General features: G+C 38.8%; 1 protein-coding gene across 1 annotated transcript in view; it reads left to right on the top strand.

Moving 5' to 3' along the window:
- Positions 1–17,164, top strand: part of dph1 (diphthamide biosynthesis 1) — a 68,069-nt gene that overhangs the window by 15,261 nt on the left and 35,644 nt on the right. Inside the window, exon 3 of the mRNA XM_040008814.1 lies at positions 59–122. Coding sequence (XP_039864748.1) covers positions 59–122 — 64 coding nt within the window. The remainder of the gene's footprint in view (positions 1–58; positions 123–17,164) is intronic.

Below are 17,164 nucleotides of genomic sequence, written 5' to 3'. Positions count from 1 at the left end.
CCCTGTAATGCAAGCATGTAACTTTTCTATTTGTTTTCTTTCTCCGGTCTCTCTCCAGTTGCTTTGCAGCTTCCAGAGGGCCTGCAAATGTTTGCCTGCATCATCAGTGACATCATTGAACGGTAAGCCGCATTTAAAAAAAAAAAAAAAGTAATTTCATACTTTGATTGCTTGAATGATAATTTCAATCTCAGACTTCCCACCAATGTGTTGTGGTTTTAAAAGCCATTCTAACTTTGCACTGTTATAATTTGCAATTGTTTGCCCCATGCAGCTAATTTCCGTGTTCACCTTTCTGTCAGATTAGAGAACAAATTTAGATGGATTTGTTTGGAAAGCTGCAGTTAGCTTATTTAAAGCCTAAAGTTAGCTCTATAGGTTTTGGGGAATAAATACCTAAATTGTGCTTCGATAAACCATCACAGTGGACTTGAAATGGAATAATCAAGATGGTGGAATTTCAGTTAGCCATTGCTTTTTTTTGTCTATAATTTGTCCTATTTCGTAGATGGTGGACCATATAAACATGACTGTAATTGTAGTTTAGGTGGTGGAGAAAGGTCAAAGTCTCTACTTCAGTCATATCGTGTTTGATACAGAGAGGCAAAACAACAAGTGTCGTTGTCAAAGTACTTATGCACCAGTGTGTAGATGTTCACACTCTGTTTTGTGTGACTCCTTATTCCTCTACATCAAAGTTTTAGAATGCAAAGTTAGCACAGCATCGAGGTCCACTGTAACCACTTTATAAGATAATATCCATACATTCTCTTCCACTTACAGCTGGTGTAGAAACCAGCATCATGACCACTTGGTTTTGGAGAGCAACAGCCTTATCATAATTCCCCACCTTTGACTCAATCAGAGATTCTAAGGCATTACTCAGGTTTAGGACAGAGCAGATAACAGCCTCCCTTGCTCATAGCCCACAGCGAAGGAGGGAAGCGATATTATTCTTGTTAATTACAGTGCGTTTCAGCCTGCATATTCCCTATTACACACCAGCACTCAATCACACAGACACCACAACTTTTTTTCCCCCCTCCATCCCACAGTGAGCAGTGCTTAAGCAATAATGTCCACTAGACCTAATAGTTTGTCTTTGAAGCTACCCTGTGGTTTACCCTGCTCTCTGCTAAATAACCAATTGGTTATTTAGCAATGTTTAGGAAAACACAAATCATAAAGCACACTCGAGTGAGAGCACTGCTTTGGAATTTGTTAGTATAAGTGTCTTCTTTAAGAAAATGACTGTTATGATTAAACACCTGGAGTGGATTCCTTTCATATGTATTTAGCCAGTGGCAGCTTCATTATGTGATGGGCAAGATAAAGAATAGTTGTAGGATTTACCATAAATTTTTCAGGCAGGGTGCACCATTATTATGGTTTTCATAATTAGACATACTTTATATTATTATTGCAAAAAACTCTTTGCTAAAATGTGTTTCTGCTTTATGTCGTTTCCATTTTCTCTTCTGACACCATCATTTTTGTTCATCTTTTCTCCTGCTGTATCATTCTCCCTCTATCCAGACTCCTGCTTTATCTTTCTGTCATTCTCTTTACAGACGTTTCTTACTTTTTTATCACAAGAAAGATGATAGTGAAGTTTTGATGATAGGATCTGATCTTATCAGTCGTATTGCTATCAGACTGAGAGCTGCTACTGTGTGCTTCATGAAATTTAAACCACACAGCTATATAGTCCACAGTTATATGTTCAAGTTATGACTGTTCATCATAAATCTACCAAATCGGCCACATTTCTTCTAATGAGAGCAATTAGAAGACACTAATTGCTTTTCTCGCTGTCTTCTACCTCGTTCTCTATCTCTTATGTCTGTGTATTTTTCACCCCCTCCTCACCATCCACATTTGTCTTCCAGGCTGCAGAGTACAACATGGTTCTCACGGTTTTCCTTCATTAGGTTCTGCGCTATAGTTTCCCTGCCTCCAGAGACTTTTTCTTCTGTCTCTGCTGTCTTAGTAGGAATTTCAGCTCCATACTTTCCAGATTTAACAGATGGGTTCTTTGATTACTGGATGAACATCAGAGCCTGTTCAAAGTACTGAGTATCTGCCATCTTTCCAACAGATTGACAAGTTGACAAGTATCATTTGAGTGCATCGACTTATTTTGACATAGTCTTCTCTGCAAAATCTTAAAAAAAAAAAAAACGCTCTCAACAATGCTCATTCATGTTGGTCACAAGGAGCCCAAAAATGCGGTTTTGTCTTAGGTTTCAACGTTATTGCAGTTTGACTTCTATTTTTTTTTGGCCATTATTTGTAGTGGTCAGGTACTACGAGTCTACAAATTCCTCTGGTGCACATGCTGGACATGCTGTTAATGTCACATTGCAATGAGTTTACATTTACATTTCACATTTCTTCTTCTGTTAGGTAGAGTAAATATGATGGATATCTTCATATTTACAAAACTCGGGTTAAATGTTCGCTTATGTTGAGAACGATGACCAGAATTCATGAAAAGTTGTGAAGAATAGGTACTGTTTTGTTTTGTTTTTTAACTCTGACTTTTTTAATATCTCATCTCACCCTGAGAGGCAGGGCTTAGCTGTGGCTGACTCATAAGTACAGAGTCACCATGAATCTGTCAGTTTTTCTATGTCTAAATAGGAAACTGGTGATTCCCAGAAGTCATTTAATAGCAGACAAGAAGTCCACTTCCCTATATAGCCGATATCCTGATCTGGCAGACTGAGAATCTTCTTAGACATACTTTGTTTTAATTATGTGATAGCCACAAGGCTTTTTGGATCTAGGAACTGTCATCTGGGGGCTCCTTAGGGTATAATCTTTGATCCTGGTGTGTCGATACTCTGTATAGTAATTGGAGCATTTGTAAGGTGGCCATGGTTTAACTCTTTTTACTGCTGCAACAACCTTGTGCCCAGCAATTACGTACAGTCACGATAAAGGTCTTAAAATTGCAATATAACCTGAAATCCCTCTATAGCAATTACAATTCGGGACAAATGTTTTATTGATCGGAATTCTGCAAATCACCATAAGCATCCTAAGATGAATCTAGGACAAAATTAGATGAATGACAAGAACCTTTAGAAGTTTGCACAGCTTGCAGCTGACCTCATGTCACACAGCTTATGCTAAAGGCTACCAGAGGTCTCACAGGGCAGCTTTGCCATCACCATCACTATCACCCCTGTACTCGTGAGACGGGGCTGAGGTCCATATGAAAATGGGGATGAAAGGCCTAAGCTGCCCTCAGAGTAAGAAGCTTCAGCTGGATGGACTGCTAAGTCTTAATGAGGACAAGCTGCTCTGAATTATGGCCATTCCCATGGCACAGTTAATAGACTTCGGCCAAAACTGTATTAATGCATACTTTTAGCTTGCCCCACTGTGACTGTAAAAGAGTAGCATGACAATTCATAGATGGATGGATGGATGGATGGATAGATAGACATAGCACCACAGACTACAGTGTCTAAAACACCTTAAAAATATTGCTATATTACATGTTTCTGAATGGTTTAAAAGAATTAAAGCCCAACAGTCAACAAATCGGAGACAATAGTGAATGAATAGAACTTAGATGAGACCTGTACCTAGAAATGTTAATGAATGAACGACACACTGCTCTCTGATAGAGTTAACAGATCAGCCAGTCTCATATGTACCATGAACAGTGGTGTAATTTCCACTGGGGATTGGTGGGCATATCCGTCTTAATGTTCAGAATGGTATTTTTGTCCCTCCTCCAACGTTTAGAGTTTCCGTTTGGCTCTAGTAATAAAATCTATTTAAACATTATCCTCTTACTGTCCAGCTGCCAAAATGATACTCTGAGTGGTTAATGTGACTCATGCAAGTCATCTTCAGTGTTATTATGCACTCGAGGAAATTAACCTTTCCTTGAGTACCAAGTCATTTGTGAACTTTAACTGCCCTAGGTTTCACCTAAGGCATTATACAAGCTGAGATAGACTATATATTGGCACATTGTCTTTGGCGTAGGATCTTGGAGTTGTAATCAACCTAAGAGGAAACCAACTTGTACTATTCAGGGCTGAAAACTGTTGTTCCCTCATGTGCATTTTGTAATGTAATTTATTCAGAACATCTTAAAAGGTGGTGTTAGAAAATTAAAAGGTCTTTGTACATATACAGATATTATTTATATTAGTTATTTGCTAATATATTGATATTGACATGTATGATGACCAATAAATGAAAATATTAAAAATAAAGAAGAGATCTTAGAAACACCCTTCAGCTATGTTACAAGTACTGATATTGCATAGTTTGTTCACTATAGGGCAGTCTGCATACCTGTTGGCAGCGTGTATTTGGAACGTCACAAACACAACAACCAGTGGAGCAGAGCATAAACGAGTAATTAACAACTCATTGTGACCTTAAAACACATAACTTTTAAACCACATTGGAATATTATCTCAGTAAGGACTCATAAATGACTTCACATGTCAAATATTAGGGAAGTCTGTTTTAAAGTTTTGTGTGTCTGAAAGAAAAGAAAATATGGGCTTATATATTAGATTTTTTAAATCATTATATATTGTCATTAATTTAAAAAAAAAACTCTCTGTATAAATTGTGTATCAGTTAGGTTTTATTATCAGAATGCAACATTTTTTGGCCACGCTAATCCCAATCATATGTTGACTTTATTTTCTACAGATACCAACAGAGCTCTTTAATAGTAGCCCGTTGTAGTTTCCTACAACACTCTGCAAATGTTGACATAGCTATGTGAATTCACAGATGCGAAGTGAGCAAAGAAAAGCTTTCAAAGCAAAAGAGAGACTTGTATAGAGGCAGCAGTGAAGTATGTCCTGTCACAGTTCAATGCGTTTTTTTTGCCTTTGACGGTATGCCAGCTGTCTCGTTCTAGGTTTTAAACATACTCTCATGAACTTAAAACACTATTTACTTCAGCTGCTTTTCTGACAGTGTATGACTATAACGAGACAAGGAAAAAGCATGTGTATCTCCTATACATGGAATTTACACACAGCTTCTGTTGTTAACAGCTGAAGTGAAAAATGAAACATTCAGTTTTTTGTGTCTGAACACAAGGTTCTTATACTATATATTAATCGCAAAATATAAAATAGAACAATTCAAACACATCCATTATATAATTTTGTTTGTGCCTAATTTGTAAAAAGGTCTTCCGATAAAGCAGTATTTAAGTGTGTGCTTCAATCTGATGAAATAATGAACAATTCTATTATTTTTTGTATCCAACAAACATATTTGATTTTTATTAATATTCATTCAATTCATTGATATTAATTGAATTAAACTAGGGGTGGGTTTTGATAATCAATTTATCGATTAAAATCGATTCTGGCTTGGATAACGTGATATCGATTCATTAAAAATCCTGAATCGATTTTTTAATATTAATTTATTTTGCCCGAAACGCCAGAATCTCAGGTTAAACCTCACAAAATTTGATGAACCACCAAACAGCTAAAACAGTAAATGAGAGCAGGTACACAGATTCTGCACAAAGATGTAAACACAAAGCGCGACCCGCCGATGGATTAGAATCAGTGAGATGTCGCCTTTCTCACCTGACAGCATGGACACGGTCGGGGCTGAAAGCCGACAGCTCGCTGATTCTGATGTTTCGGGGGGTCCGAGCTTTGTGTTTACGCCTTTTTTGCGCTGGTTCTAAAGCTGTTAGTTTTATCTCTCTCCAAACATTATTGACCGAACCAGCTGCAAAAGAAGATCCAAACTACGCTTCGCAAAAACATTGTCATGAATTCACTCTGACTTTTGCGGTTTTCCTTCCACCACACTTCATGCACAGCTCTCTCTTTCTCTCTCTCTCTCTTTTGCCACTCTACAATAGTAGGAGTGGCAAAATCTACAGTTTGATACATCGTGAGAAAGAAAGAGAGTGCTGGTGAACTCAGCAATCCAAAAAGACCTGGATGCCTAAGAAGACAACAGTGGTGGATGATTGCAGAATTGTTTTCATGGTGAAGAGAAACCCATTGACAACAGCCAACCAAGTGAAAAATGCTCTGCAGGAGGGAGGTGTATTGAAATCCAAGTCTACCACAAAGAGAAGATCGCATGAAAATAAAAAGGGTTCACTGCAAGGTGCAAGCCTCTCATAAGCCTCAAGAATAGAAAGACTAAGACTTTGTCAAAAAACATTTTAAAAAAGCCAGCACAGTTCTGGAAAAACATCCTTCTGACAGATATAACCAAGATTAACCTCTACCAGAATGATGGCAAGAAAAAAGTATGGAGAAGGTCAGGAACGGCTCATGATCCAAAGCATTCCACATGTAAAACACGGTGGAGGCAGTGTGATGGCTTGGGCATGCATGGCTGCCAGCGGGACTGGGACACTAGTGTTTATTGATGATATGACACAGGACAGAAGAATCCAAATTAATACTTTGGTGTTAAGAGACACTGTCTGCTCAAATCCAGCTAATCGCAGTCAAGTTGTTTGGGCGGTGTTCCATAATACAGATGGACAATGATCCAGAACATACAGCCAAAGCAACCCAGGACTTTATTCATGCAAAGAAGTGGGATAATTTTTGAATGGCCAAGCCAGTCACTTGATCCTAACTCAATTGAGCAAGACTAAACTTCAGACAGAAAGGCCTACAAACAAATAACAACAACTGAAAGTTGCTGCAGTAAAGGCCTGGCAGAGCATTAAAAAGAAGGAAACCCATCATCTGGTGATGTCCATGAGTTCAAGACTTCAGTCTGTCATTGCCAGCAGAAGGTTTTCAACCAAGTATTAGAAATTAACATTTTAGTTTCAGTTATTTCATTTGTCCAACTTTGAGTCCCTGAAATGAAGGGATTGTGCACGTCAACTATATCTGAGTTCTTTCATTTAAAATTCAATACAATACAATACATTTTGGTTCAATATAGAACCCAAATGAGAAAAAAGTTGTCTCTGTCCAAATATTTAGGAGTCTAACTATATTTATTCTAGTGCTGCATTTGAAAATCTGGTTTTGGCATAGGAAGTTCTAATCCAAATTATGCATACTAGTCTTTAACCAGTGTGATTCTGCAGTGCTTCATGTAAGAAAGCCTAGAATTGCGTTATTTACATTTGAAGTAGAGCAGGGCGATATGACCAAAAATATTTATCATGATATACATTTGAAAATTTGCGACAACGATATAACTGACGATATAATTGACACTAGACAAAACAATTTACAACTCCACAACTTTATTAGTTCAAGAAAACAAAAAAACCCCAAGGTATTTTCACTTAAACAAGCAGCTGTTTTTTATGTGCATTAAAGTTATATAAAAATTTTACAGTGCAAATGCAAATTCCTCGCTGACAGTTTAACCAAAAGGCATTTCCAGTGGAAACTGGCCGACATATCCTCAGCATAACCATGTATAATATCCACAAAACTTAAAAAGAGGTTATACACACACAATACGGTAATATTATGTTGAAGCACAGTACGTATCACTCCGCGAGGCTCCTGCTACGATAGCCGTATGCTCCGAATCATCAAGCGGTGCGGGTTCGTAGCTTAGCAAAGTCGTACTAAAACATTTGACAGATTTTCGAGCGTCGTGTACCACATAACCAGAATTCATACATAAGGCACACGGGATTATAAGGAGCACTGTCGATTTTCAGAAAAATCAAAGGATTGATTTTAAGTGTGCCGTATTTTCCAAAAAACACGGTAATAACAACGGCCCGCTAGCATGCTCTACCAAAAATAGTGCTTTGTTGTGTATCTGACGGACGAAAGCTAAACCAGTTCCACACCACTGAAGTTGCAGCATTTTTACAAACCAATTCTGGTTCATCCGTTTCATTCAACGATCCGCTTTCGCCCTTCTCATTCTCCGTTGCCGCCATGCTTTTTTCCCAGCCCAGCCCTAATTTGAAGTTAAATGTAGTGGACAATATCAGGATTTGCACTCTACTGATCACATGACATCATCTCCCCCTTCCCCCCATGCTGTAAAGAATGACATATAGCACAACATCTGTTAAAAACAATTGAGTGCATAATGCTTAAGAAGAAGAAAAACAGACAGGCAAAAATTAGGTCAAGGAATCAGTAAAGATAAGTGTCATCTTACAGAAAATCTTGGCAGTAACCAAAATGTTCATTTCCAGTGGACCTGGCAGTTGCCTTAAAATGATTACCTCAGGTTCAAGTTTTTATGCAGATTGACAGAAAAAATGTTCCAGGTTTTTATAGTGCCTCTTAATGAGGTCCATATTTATAGAAACATGAGTATGAAGGAAGCGTTCCCAAAAGTGGCAAAAGAAATAAAGATAGAACGGTGACTGAGCCTACGCATTGACAAAAATGGCCAACCACGGCATTTAGTATACAGTGATGAGTCAGGGATTTGCAGTTTGTAACAACACTGCACCGTAATAAATGGTGTCTAACTCATAAAAAAAAGAAGAAGAAGAAGAAGAAGAAAGTGATGTCACAGAAAATGACTAATGCAGTGTGAATGCTAGCATGCCAATGTAAGTATTTAGCTCATGGTGACACACACACATCCTTCAGTTTCCTTATGTGTGTGAACATGTCAAATTTCTAAAAAGACGTTGACTTAATTTATTTATTTTTTATAAACGGTATATAGATGGAATATATTTTCACATCTTACATGGATAGATTTTTCCAGATGCGTGTGTTTAAAACTTTTTTTCAGAAAAGGTAAAGAAGTCAAAAGACAAATGTCAGAAAAAAGTGTGCACTAACAGTACTGTCTGAGCAAGAATAGGATTCAGTCAGGTCTGACCAGTTAGGGGAGCTGATGTGGTGACAGTTGGTTCTGGGATGCTCATTGTAGAGCTGTCTGCAGAAGTTGCATAAACCCATGAGATGGAAGGCACTTATCTCGTGATTCGAATGTTTTCTGTCTTTCTCCATCATGTACTAACGTAGATAACTGACAACATAGGTGTTAGATGGCTCAGGTAAGAGTTGTGACAGATGTGGTCTGTTGGTAAATCAAGGTACAGTAGGCACACAGAGCCCTGAGACATCTCTAGCTCCTTCACCATAGCTATCTTCATCCATCAGAATAGATTGCTCTACATGCTGCACAACAAGTTGAATCATTTCTGTGGGAGCAGCAGCCACAGCCCACAGCCTCCCAGGGTAAATGTCAAATCCACCATTAGGAAGGAGCCTGGTAGGAGCCTCCAACGCCTTTTTGCCCTCACATCGTCACAGTCTTCACAGCTCCCACAGCACAGCTGAGCTGTAGCATCAGATCTGGGCATAGATGAGTGAGTGAATGTGTATATGTGCCAGAACTTTTTATTTTTTTATCTGCATATTTGTCTGGTTTTGTGCATACACACACCCTGGTTGTGTTTCTGTGTGATTCAAGCTTCTGCCTGTTATTCAGCTTTATAAGATATTCAAACAGGAGATTCTCATAAATTAGCTGGCAGCTCCCCCCATAAAGACATGTGCTGTCTAATTAGCTCTCTTGCTATCTATACCTTTACTACCCGAAACATATGCTTTAACAATATCTCAGTGTCCACTACCTTTCTGTACTTGTGACATCTCTGCAAAGAAAGACTTGGAATTTATAATCCTGGCGGCAAAATCTAAACCTCCCGCCCTGTACCTCTTCTTACTTTTTGTATGTGAAAACAGGCATTTGGTTTGAATATTTTATGTTGTATTTGAAGAAAGCAAGCTGCAACATTACTTATCTCAAGTTTAACCCCTGGTGTATGGGGTAAGGTAAACTAGAAGACCCACACTGATGTCCATGTGATCCTTAGAGGCAAAGACACACACACACACACGCACACGAAAGCCTAAAAAACTACTGGTTCTGTCTTTTCTAACCATAATCACATCTCATCTGGTTTTGGTGCGGTGGAGGTGGCATCATGTCCTAGAGTGGAAATCCTGATAGGTGCTCACACTTACACTGTGTAATATGAGATCTTCGAAGATAGCACCTTGGAAATTGCCTTAGCTGTCATGAAAGTACAATTGATTCCATCTGCAGATGGAGCAAGAAAAGAAGTGGCCATTTTGGACTTAGACAAGACTTGATAAGCCAGATGGATGTTGGAGTATTTATTTTTAAAATCTAACCTTTGACTGTTGAATGAAATGTGAAGATAGTAATGGGTGAGGACAGTGATGAGACCACTGGGATTATCTTAGCATGGATACTTTATACTTATAAAGTAATTATATTAGCACATTTCCCCAGTGTGTAGGAGAGATAAGCAATGCCTAGTGCTGAAGGTTACAGTCCCGCTGTTCTTTCCCCAACATAACCACTCAGACTGGCCATAATCATTCTCATTTCATATGGCGCAGTCCCAGGCAGTGCCATGTAATTGTACTCACAAAGAGCCGTGTAATATTATGCACACCCTAGAAAGAATGTATCAGAAGAATATTACACATGCTTTTAAAATGTCCTTTCACAGTAATGCCACTGACATTGCTGTGGCAGTTGAAGGGCACACAGTGGGGTTGCATAATCTGCAAACTGGGAGGAATAAAAAAATGTATAAAGATATATTTTAAAGTTTTGTGGGATCAACTTAGTATTTCAAATCCCCATTAAATGAACATAGACTAGTCAGGTGGACACAAAATGTCTTGCATATTTTTCTATTTGCTATAGAAAAGTAGTAGCTCAATTTTGTTTCCTATTTTCAAATTAAAAAATTGACATGCATTCCATCCATCGCCCACTTATCTAAAGTGAGGTTGTGATGGCACTAGGCTAACCTGGATATTTTAGACATCCCCTTTCCCAGTCAGGCTTTCCAGTTCCTCCTGGGGAATCCTGAGGCCTTCTCAGGCCAGTTGAAATATCTGAACATAATCTCTCCAGTAGGTTCTGGGTTATACCCTGGGCTCTTTCCCAAGTTTAGCATGGCTGGAAAACCTCTAAAACGGGCCGGCAACCTTTCTGATAACGAGTGCCATCTAAAATTTCCTCAGAAGTCAGTGTGCCATATGATTACATTAACAATAAATTTAATAACGCTCTATATGAACAGTTACACACTATATAGAACCACTTTATAGAATTATATTTGTTTGCAGATGTTGGCAGCTATCAGCGAATAGTTATCAGCTATTTTGAAACAAAAAAAAGACACTTTTTATCCATAACAGCAAATGAACTTTACAACAGAAAATGCTAATGCTATTTATAGTCTCCTCACAACAATGATAAGAAAAATAATCTTGGCCAATATGGCATGTTTGTTAATACAGAGATACACATGTTAATGTGATCTCTGGTCTCCCACTCCGAGTTTCCAGCATTCAGACATGTGAAAGAAAATCTGCTCACACAGATATGTAGAGCCAAATACTGTCAATAAGGCCTGTGCAATGTTCTGAAGGCAAGTTAAACTTGTGAGGTAGTGATGTCCAGCAGGTGAAAAGGCAAGCTCCATGAACACGCACAGCTATGGATTCCAGCTGCATTCGTAGTTCTGCAAACTTTGAGTCGAGCTTTTCAGTTCAATCAGCTGTATTTCGATGTCCTCTGTGTCTAGCCAGTTAATGTGAGGTAAATCCAGCTGCTTATTAAAGCTGTCTGGTTTGATCAGGAAAGAAAATATTGGTCCACACCTGAAAGTCCCGAAAACACATTGTGAATTCTGTCTCGAGTCTACGGATGTATCCGTGTATTTCTGCGGTGCTAATGCGGCACTGAGCAGACAGCTCCTGAAGCTTTTGAAGTGTCGTAATGTGGAAATTTCAACATCGCTTGAAAAAACTGCCAGCTAGCAACATCCCTCTCACCGGTAGGCTAAGTTGTTTTTAGCCAATTACAAGTTGAATCTGGTAGTTGGGGTTGTTAGTTAAGGTACTGGCATTAAGAAGCGGCACAACTATGCGAGCTAATTTGCGATGTGCACCGCTGGCCCGGCCATTTATTTTTTAATGCACCCTCTCAGATTAATTCACTGCGTGTCGTGCCCAGGGCTGGACTGGGACAAAAAAATCGTCCGGGCATTTTGACTAGAGACCGGTCAACCAGGTATTATAGGAAAAGCCATAAAGCCTTGATGTACACTGTCTTGTTGGTATATGTAGGATTTCTATACATTTTACGTCAGATGAAAACTTTGGTTGTAAGGTTCAGATAATTATTTATTAAAAGCTAGACATTTTAAATTCTTTGTGCCCCCCTTTCCTTGATAATGCCCTACCTGGCCCCCCTGGCAAAACTTTGGTAGACCCGCCCCTGCACAGTTACCAGCTGTCAGCTACATAGAAAAGGATCCTGGTGTTATTTGTCTCTCAGAAACAGTTTATAACTTCCCTTCAACTCATTCATGTCACCTAAAAGGTAAACCTGTTTCTCCATCACCTGTTCAGCTCTGATGATTCAGTAAGGACATCTCCTGGTTTCATCTTCATGTTTCCCTCTCACCAGATAACCAGCTGACATCATGGCCAGCAGCTTTTACAGTTGTGGCTTAAATAAATTCTAACAACAGCTTATCAAGCTTAAAGGTGCTGCTGTTGTTTAATGCGACCTCTGCTGGTTTCTTCTTTCTGGCACAACGTGGGCGATAAATAAGCTACACCTAAACTTGGTTTATATCTGACCCAGATAGACTGCAGCTCATAACTTCTTACCTGTTATGAAGTTCAGTGTTCAGTTCACCTGACAATCGGAACGGCGGCCGGCTCGGGTCTCTCCTCCTGCCTCCCCTTTCCCTCATCCACCTGCTGGCCTCTGTGGAAGCTCCGCCATAGCCACCACCAAACAACTGAGTTGGCCATCTGGCCAATCCACCACCTTTCATTGTTTATATTGTTACCCCCCCCCCCCAAAAAAAAAAACACCAAACAAACAAAAAAAAAAAAACCCCGTCAGATCATAAGAACGAAAAATCACCATCAGCCCACGGACAAATGCCCGATATGCCCGATGTCCAGTCCAGCTATGGTTGTGGCATAAGTTAACCCTTTGCATGCCAGCTGTGCCAGCTCTATTAAGGGAAATTTTGTATTCATTAAATGTTTTAGTGGCAGGGATAGCTCAGTAGGTAGAGTGGTCGCCCCATGATTGGAAGGTCAGGGGTTCGAATCCACAACGGCTACCCTGAGGTACTCCTGAGCAAGGTACCGTCCCTAAACACTGCTCCCCAGGTGCCTGCCCCGGGCCCACTGCTTCACTGAGTGAATGGGTCAAATGCAGAGAAAGTAATTTCCCCACGGGGATCTATAAAGTATACATTATTATTATTGTTGTGTTTTATATTATTATATCAACATATTAACAAAATTAAACATAAACTTCTCCACAAGAGAGGGCTAACTCTTGCTCTGTTGTCCATTTCTTACTCAGCTGAGCTTCCCGTTCACCATGCAATGAATGAAACAGAATTTACACTTGTCTGCACAGGCAGAGAAGATGTTCGCTGACTGTTTGATCACTTTTTGCTGTTATATCACAACCAGTTTTGACTGGAACAAATTCAACAGTTTCAGACACATTTGCTGGTGAGTTTGTGTTGTCTTCTAAATGTTGGAATCTTGAAGTTTTGTTCTTGCACTAGAAAACCTTGTGGAAATTACCTCGAATGTTACTCATGTTGTTCAGCCTTGGTTTCACGATGTTTATAGTTTATTTGCTCGTGATGTGATTTATTAAATTTTGAATTAGATTAGCAAAGGTGTTGAGTGAACATCCCTGTGTTGTCATACACAGTGTTCACCCTACTGGACTTGCTCAGTGGACTGTAACCAAAATCAACTATGAACAGCACAGTGAGAGTGCTCTGTAATCAACAATTTCTGGGTAAAAAAACCAAAGATATTTAAGAATCCAGTTTTGGTAAATTGAGGATTTCTTCCATTTTTTTCTTAGAATTGTAACCTTCTAACATGTTTTTGCATGTTTTTCAGAAATGGTTCATTTAAAAAAATATTTTGATTTAGTCCCCACATTTTTTTTTACATGTGGGCTTCCCATGAATGCCTTTGGTGGGATTAATTACATTAGGTAGAAGAAGAGATGAATGCATAGTTCCAGGCAGTAATCGGTGTCTTCAAGGAAGCTTTGGTGTTCCTGTGATAGTGCAGTGGAATTTAATACCCCTATTATCTGTCCTCCTTAGTACTTACACTGATTCCTGTCTTTATGCCCTGCAGATCTGATAAACATTGTATCAAACTCAATTTAGTTGTCTGTATTATTTCTTTTGAGATCCCTAGAGATTAGATGCATTCCTGGTTATAGGCCTGGCCCTGAGATTTTTTTCCTTTCCTCCTTAAGCAATACCAGCCCAACAGCACTCACTTACAATAGCTGTTGCCATTTTTTTTTTCTTTTTATGAAATTGGATTGCAGCTCTTTAATTGTGCAATGCTATGCTATATAGATTTGGGGGCTCTATCTTGATAAAGCTGTAGGCTTTTCCATAATGACCCATGGCTCAGGCTTTTGAATAAATGCCATGACAAATAGATGAGATACACTCACAGAAATAGTGGTAATGATGCTGTTTTTTGCAGGGAGTTAAAGGATTATCTAATAGCATTACTGAAAACATCTGTCTAAGCATCATCCCATATTTGCTGTGTTGCCCTTCTCTCTATTTACTCATTCCTGGCAGATGTTCAATGACTTTGGTTAGACTGTCATATTTTACTGGGGGTTTTTCTCTCCTATTTTTTTTCTGTGGAAGACAGGCAGCCCAGGATTCCTGTGTCAATATGACATTGAAATGAAGTGAAATATGTAAGGGGAGAGGCATCAACTGCAAGCAAAAGGAGTAGAAATCATTTAATCCTCTTGCTCAGAGCCCCATGCCAAATTTATTTTGGAAGGGAATAGTTTGTTAGGATATCTATGTTATATGTGCAGAAAGCAGATTATAGATATCAGATTTGCTAATATTACGAGCCCAGCAGAAAACGGCTCATCTGTCTTACATAGACTGTCATCTCCTCTTTGTCAGTATCATCATTTTCATCTTTTGTGACCTGCGCTCTCTTGGTGCTTTGTGGCAAGAACTCCTGTTCTCTCGTTCTGCCTTTCAACACACGTGTTTGTCATCATTTGCCTAAAATGAACTAAGAAATAATGGAGGTTCATCTCTAGTTAACCCCCCTGCTGCCTTTGGGGAAAAGCTTCTTTTCCTGGGCCAGTCTGTTTTTCCCCTTGCCAAAGCTTACTCACACAGTAACAATGGGCTAATGGGGGCAGATATCTGAAATGTAATGTAATTAAACGATGCACTTTTTCCAGACATAGGAAATAATGCACGTGTTTTTTGTGTATAGGAAAGTCAAGTTTGTGTCCTAATACACATGTTAGCTTGCGTGTGTTTTGTCTTGGGATGCAAACACACCACATATGCTCATTTGTGCTGTCTGCCCTCAGTGGCAACTGTGTAAGAGCAGTGTTACTGCACCTGTACCCACCTTGCCAACCTGCTTGTCACTTTGTTTCCTATGAGGCCAATGTGCTGCCTTTGCTATTATTAGATTTCAGATGTTAAAATGTCGATGGTAACACAGTCATAAGGACAGCCCTATGGACACTTACTGTGTTGTATTCTGCAGCTGCACTGTAGTGTTTCCAAGGGTAGACTATAACAATACAGACTATCCTGTCTGGAGCAAGTTCTGTGTTTATGCTTTAGCCAAACCCTATTTAATTAATGCATGTTATGCTACACCGACCTCTTTGATGCATTTACTTGGAATGCACAGGTTTGTCAAGAACCAATAAAATGCCACTTTGCCCTTTTCAACCCTCAGCTCTTTTATTTTCTTCATGCTACATAATGATTAATTCTGCTGTATCGCTCAGATGTGTTAACACAAACACGTGTAAGGGTAGCTATGCCTTTGTGCTATGGATTATACTATAATACTTTAAAGCTTATGTTAAAACTTTGTGATTAATACTTTAAAATGCTTTAAAGATGTTTTATTATCTGTACTTAAATATTCCAACTCTTGCTTGATTCAGGTTTTGAGCTCTTTTGGGGGAATTATGAAGATCAGTGATGTGCATTTTCAAATTCTTGATAGTCAAACAATTGATCTTCCTCTTGTCTTTCTAGATTTCACCAGAATCTCTGAGTGTTTTATTTTTATTATTTACCAAAACTTATGAAGTCCACAATCTGAGAAATTCAGAAAAACAGAAATAACAAAATCCATTCTGGAAAGTAATTGAAACTAAACTGAATTACAAAATAGAATCTAAGTAGAAAATACAAAGCTCTAATAACTCTGGCAGGTAAGCCTTGAACCATTTAAGAAGGATTTATTAGTATGTGTAAGAGTGTCTTGCATAAAATTCAGTAAAATGCAGCCACTCATTGCTTTCATTTTTAACCAGCAATATAGTTCAAACACAATTTATTGAGGCATTTATTTTATTATGAGTTGAGCCAGCTAATTCAGAGTAGCCTTCTGACCCTACTGTTTATATGGAAAATAGCAGATGAAGGTATAAGCTAAGTGCCTCTGCACACCTTGCATAGATCATGGGCCAGATTTACTAATGAGGCCACATTAGCTTTAGGATACAGTTTTTAGAATTGGGTTGATGGGAGAGGAAAGATCTGTGGGTGGTTCACTGACAAAGACACAGGCAGTTTATTTCAGCCATGACTGACACATTCAAATAAAAGCAGTTCAAATTAGCAGGACAACAACAAGGAGATATAATGAGGGAGAATGTTAATCTACTATCAGAAATAATAGAGTGTAAGTGCTGATTTTAAGCATATGTTTCCCTTCGGTAACAGCATGACAGTTCAGATCCAGGAGAGGCAAGTAAATCAGAATCACTTTGTTTGACTGAAACATAGAAACACTACAAGATCATCTCTCACTGTAAAATGTAACTTAATGTAATGTAATGGGCATGTCAGACATCTAAGTTAAAACATGTATGAATTTTGTATTGGAATTACCCACTTCCCTCTGTTGTTAACTTCAGTTAAGTTCTGCTTCATCAAAATACTAGTATTGTAGAAAACCATATAGGAGTTTTGGCTATACTCAGGGTCAGGACTTCAAAGCTTTGAGCCATCCACCCATTCATTTATCTGCTTATTCTCAAAACTTCTTCCTCTGGCTTTCAAAGAAATTACACCTGTAGTGGAAGCTGTTACAGC

Source organism: Simochromis diagramma, unplaced genomic scaffold (assembly GCF_900408965.1).
Source record: "Simochromis diagramma unplaced genomic scaffold, fSimDia1.1 OVJJ01000344.1, whole genome shotgun sequence".
In the NCBI taxonomy this organism is placed as follows: Eukaryota; Metazoa; Chordata; class Actinopteri; order Cichliformes; family Cichlidae; genus Simochromis; species Simochromis diagramma.
Note: the sequence above shows the minus strand (reverse complement) of the source record. Positions and strands in the feature narration are given on the sequence as shown.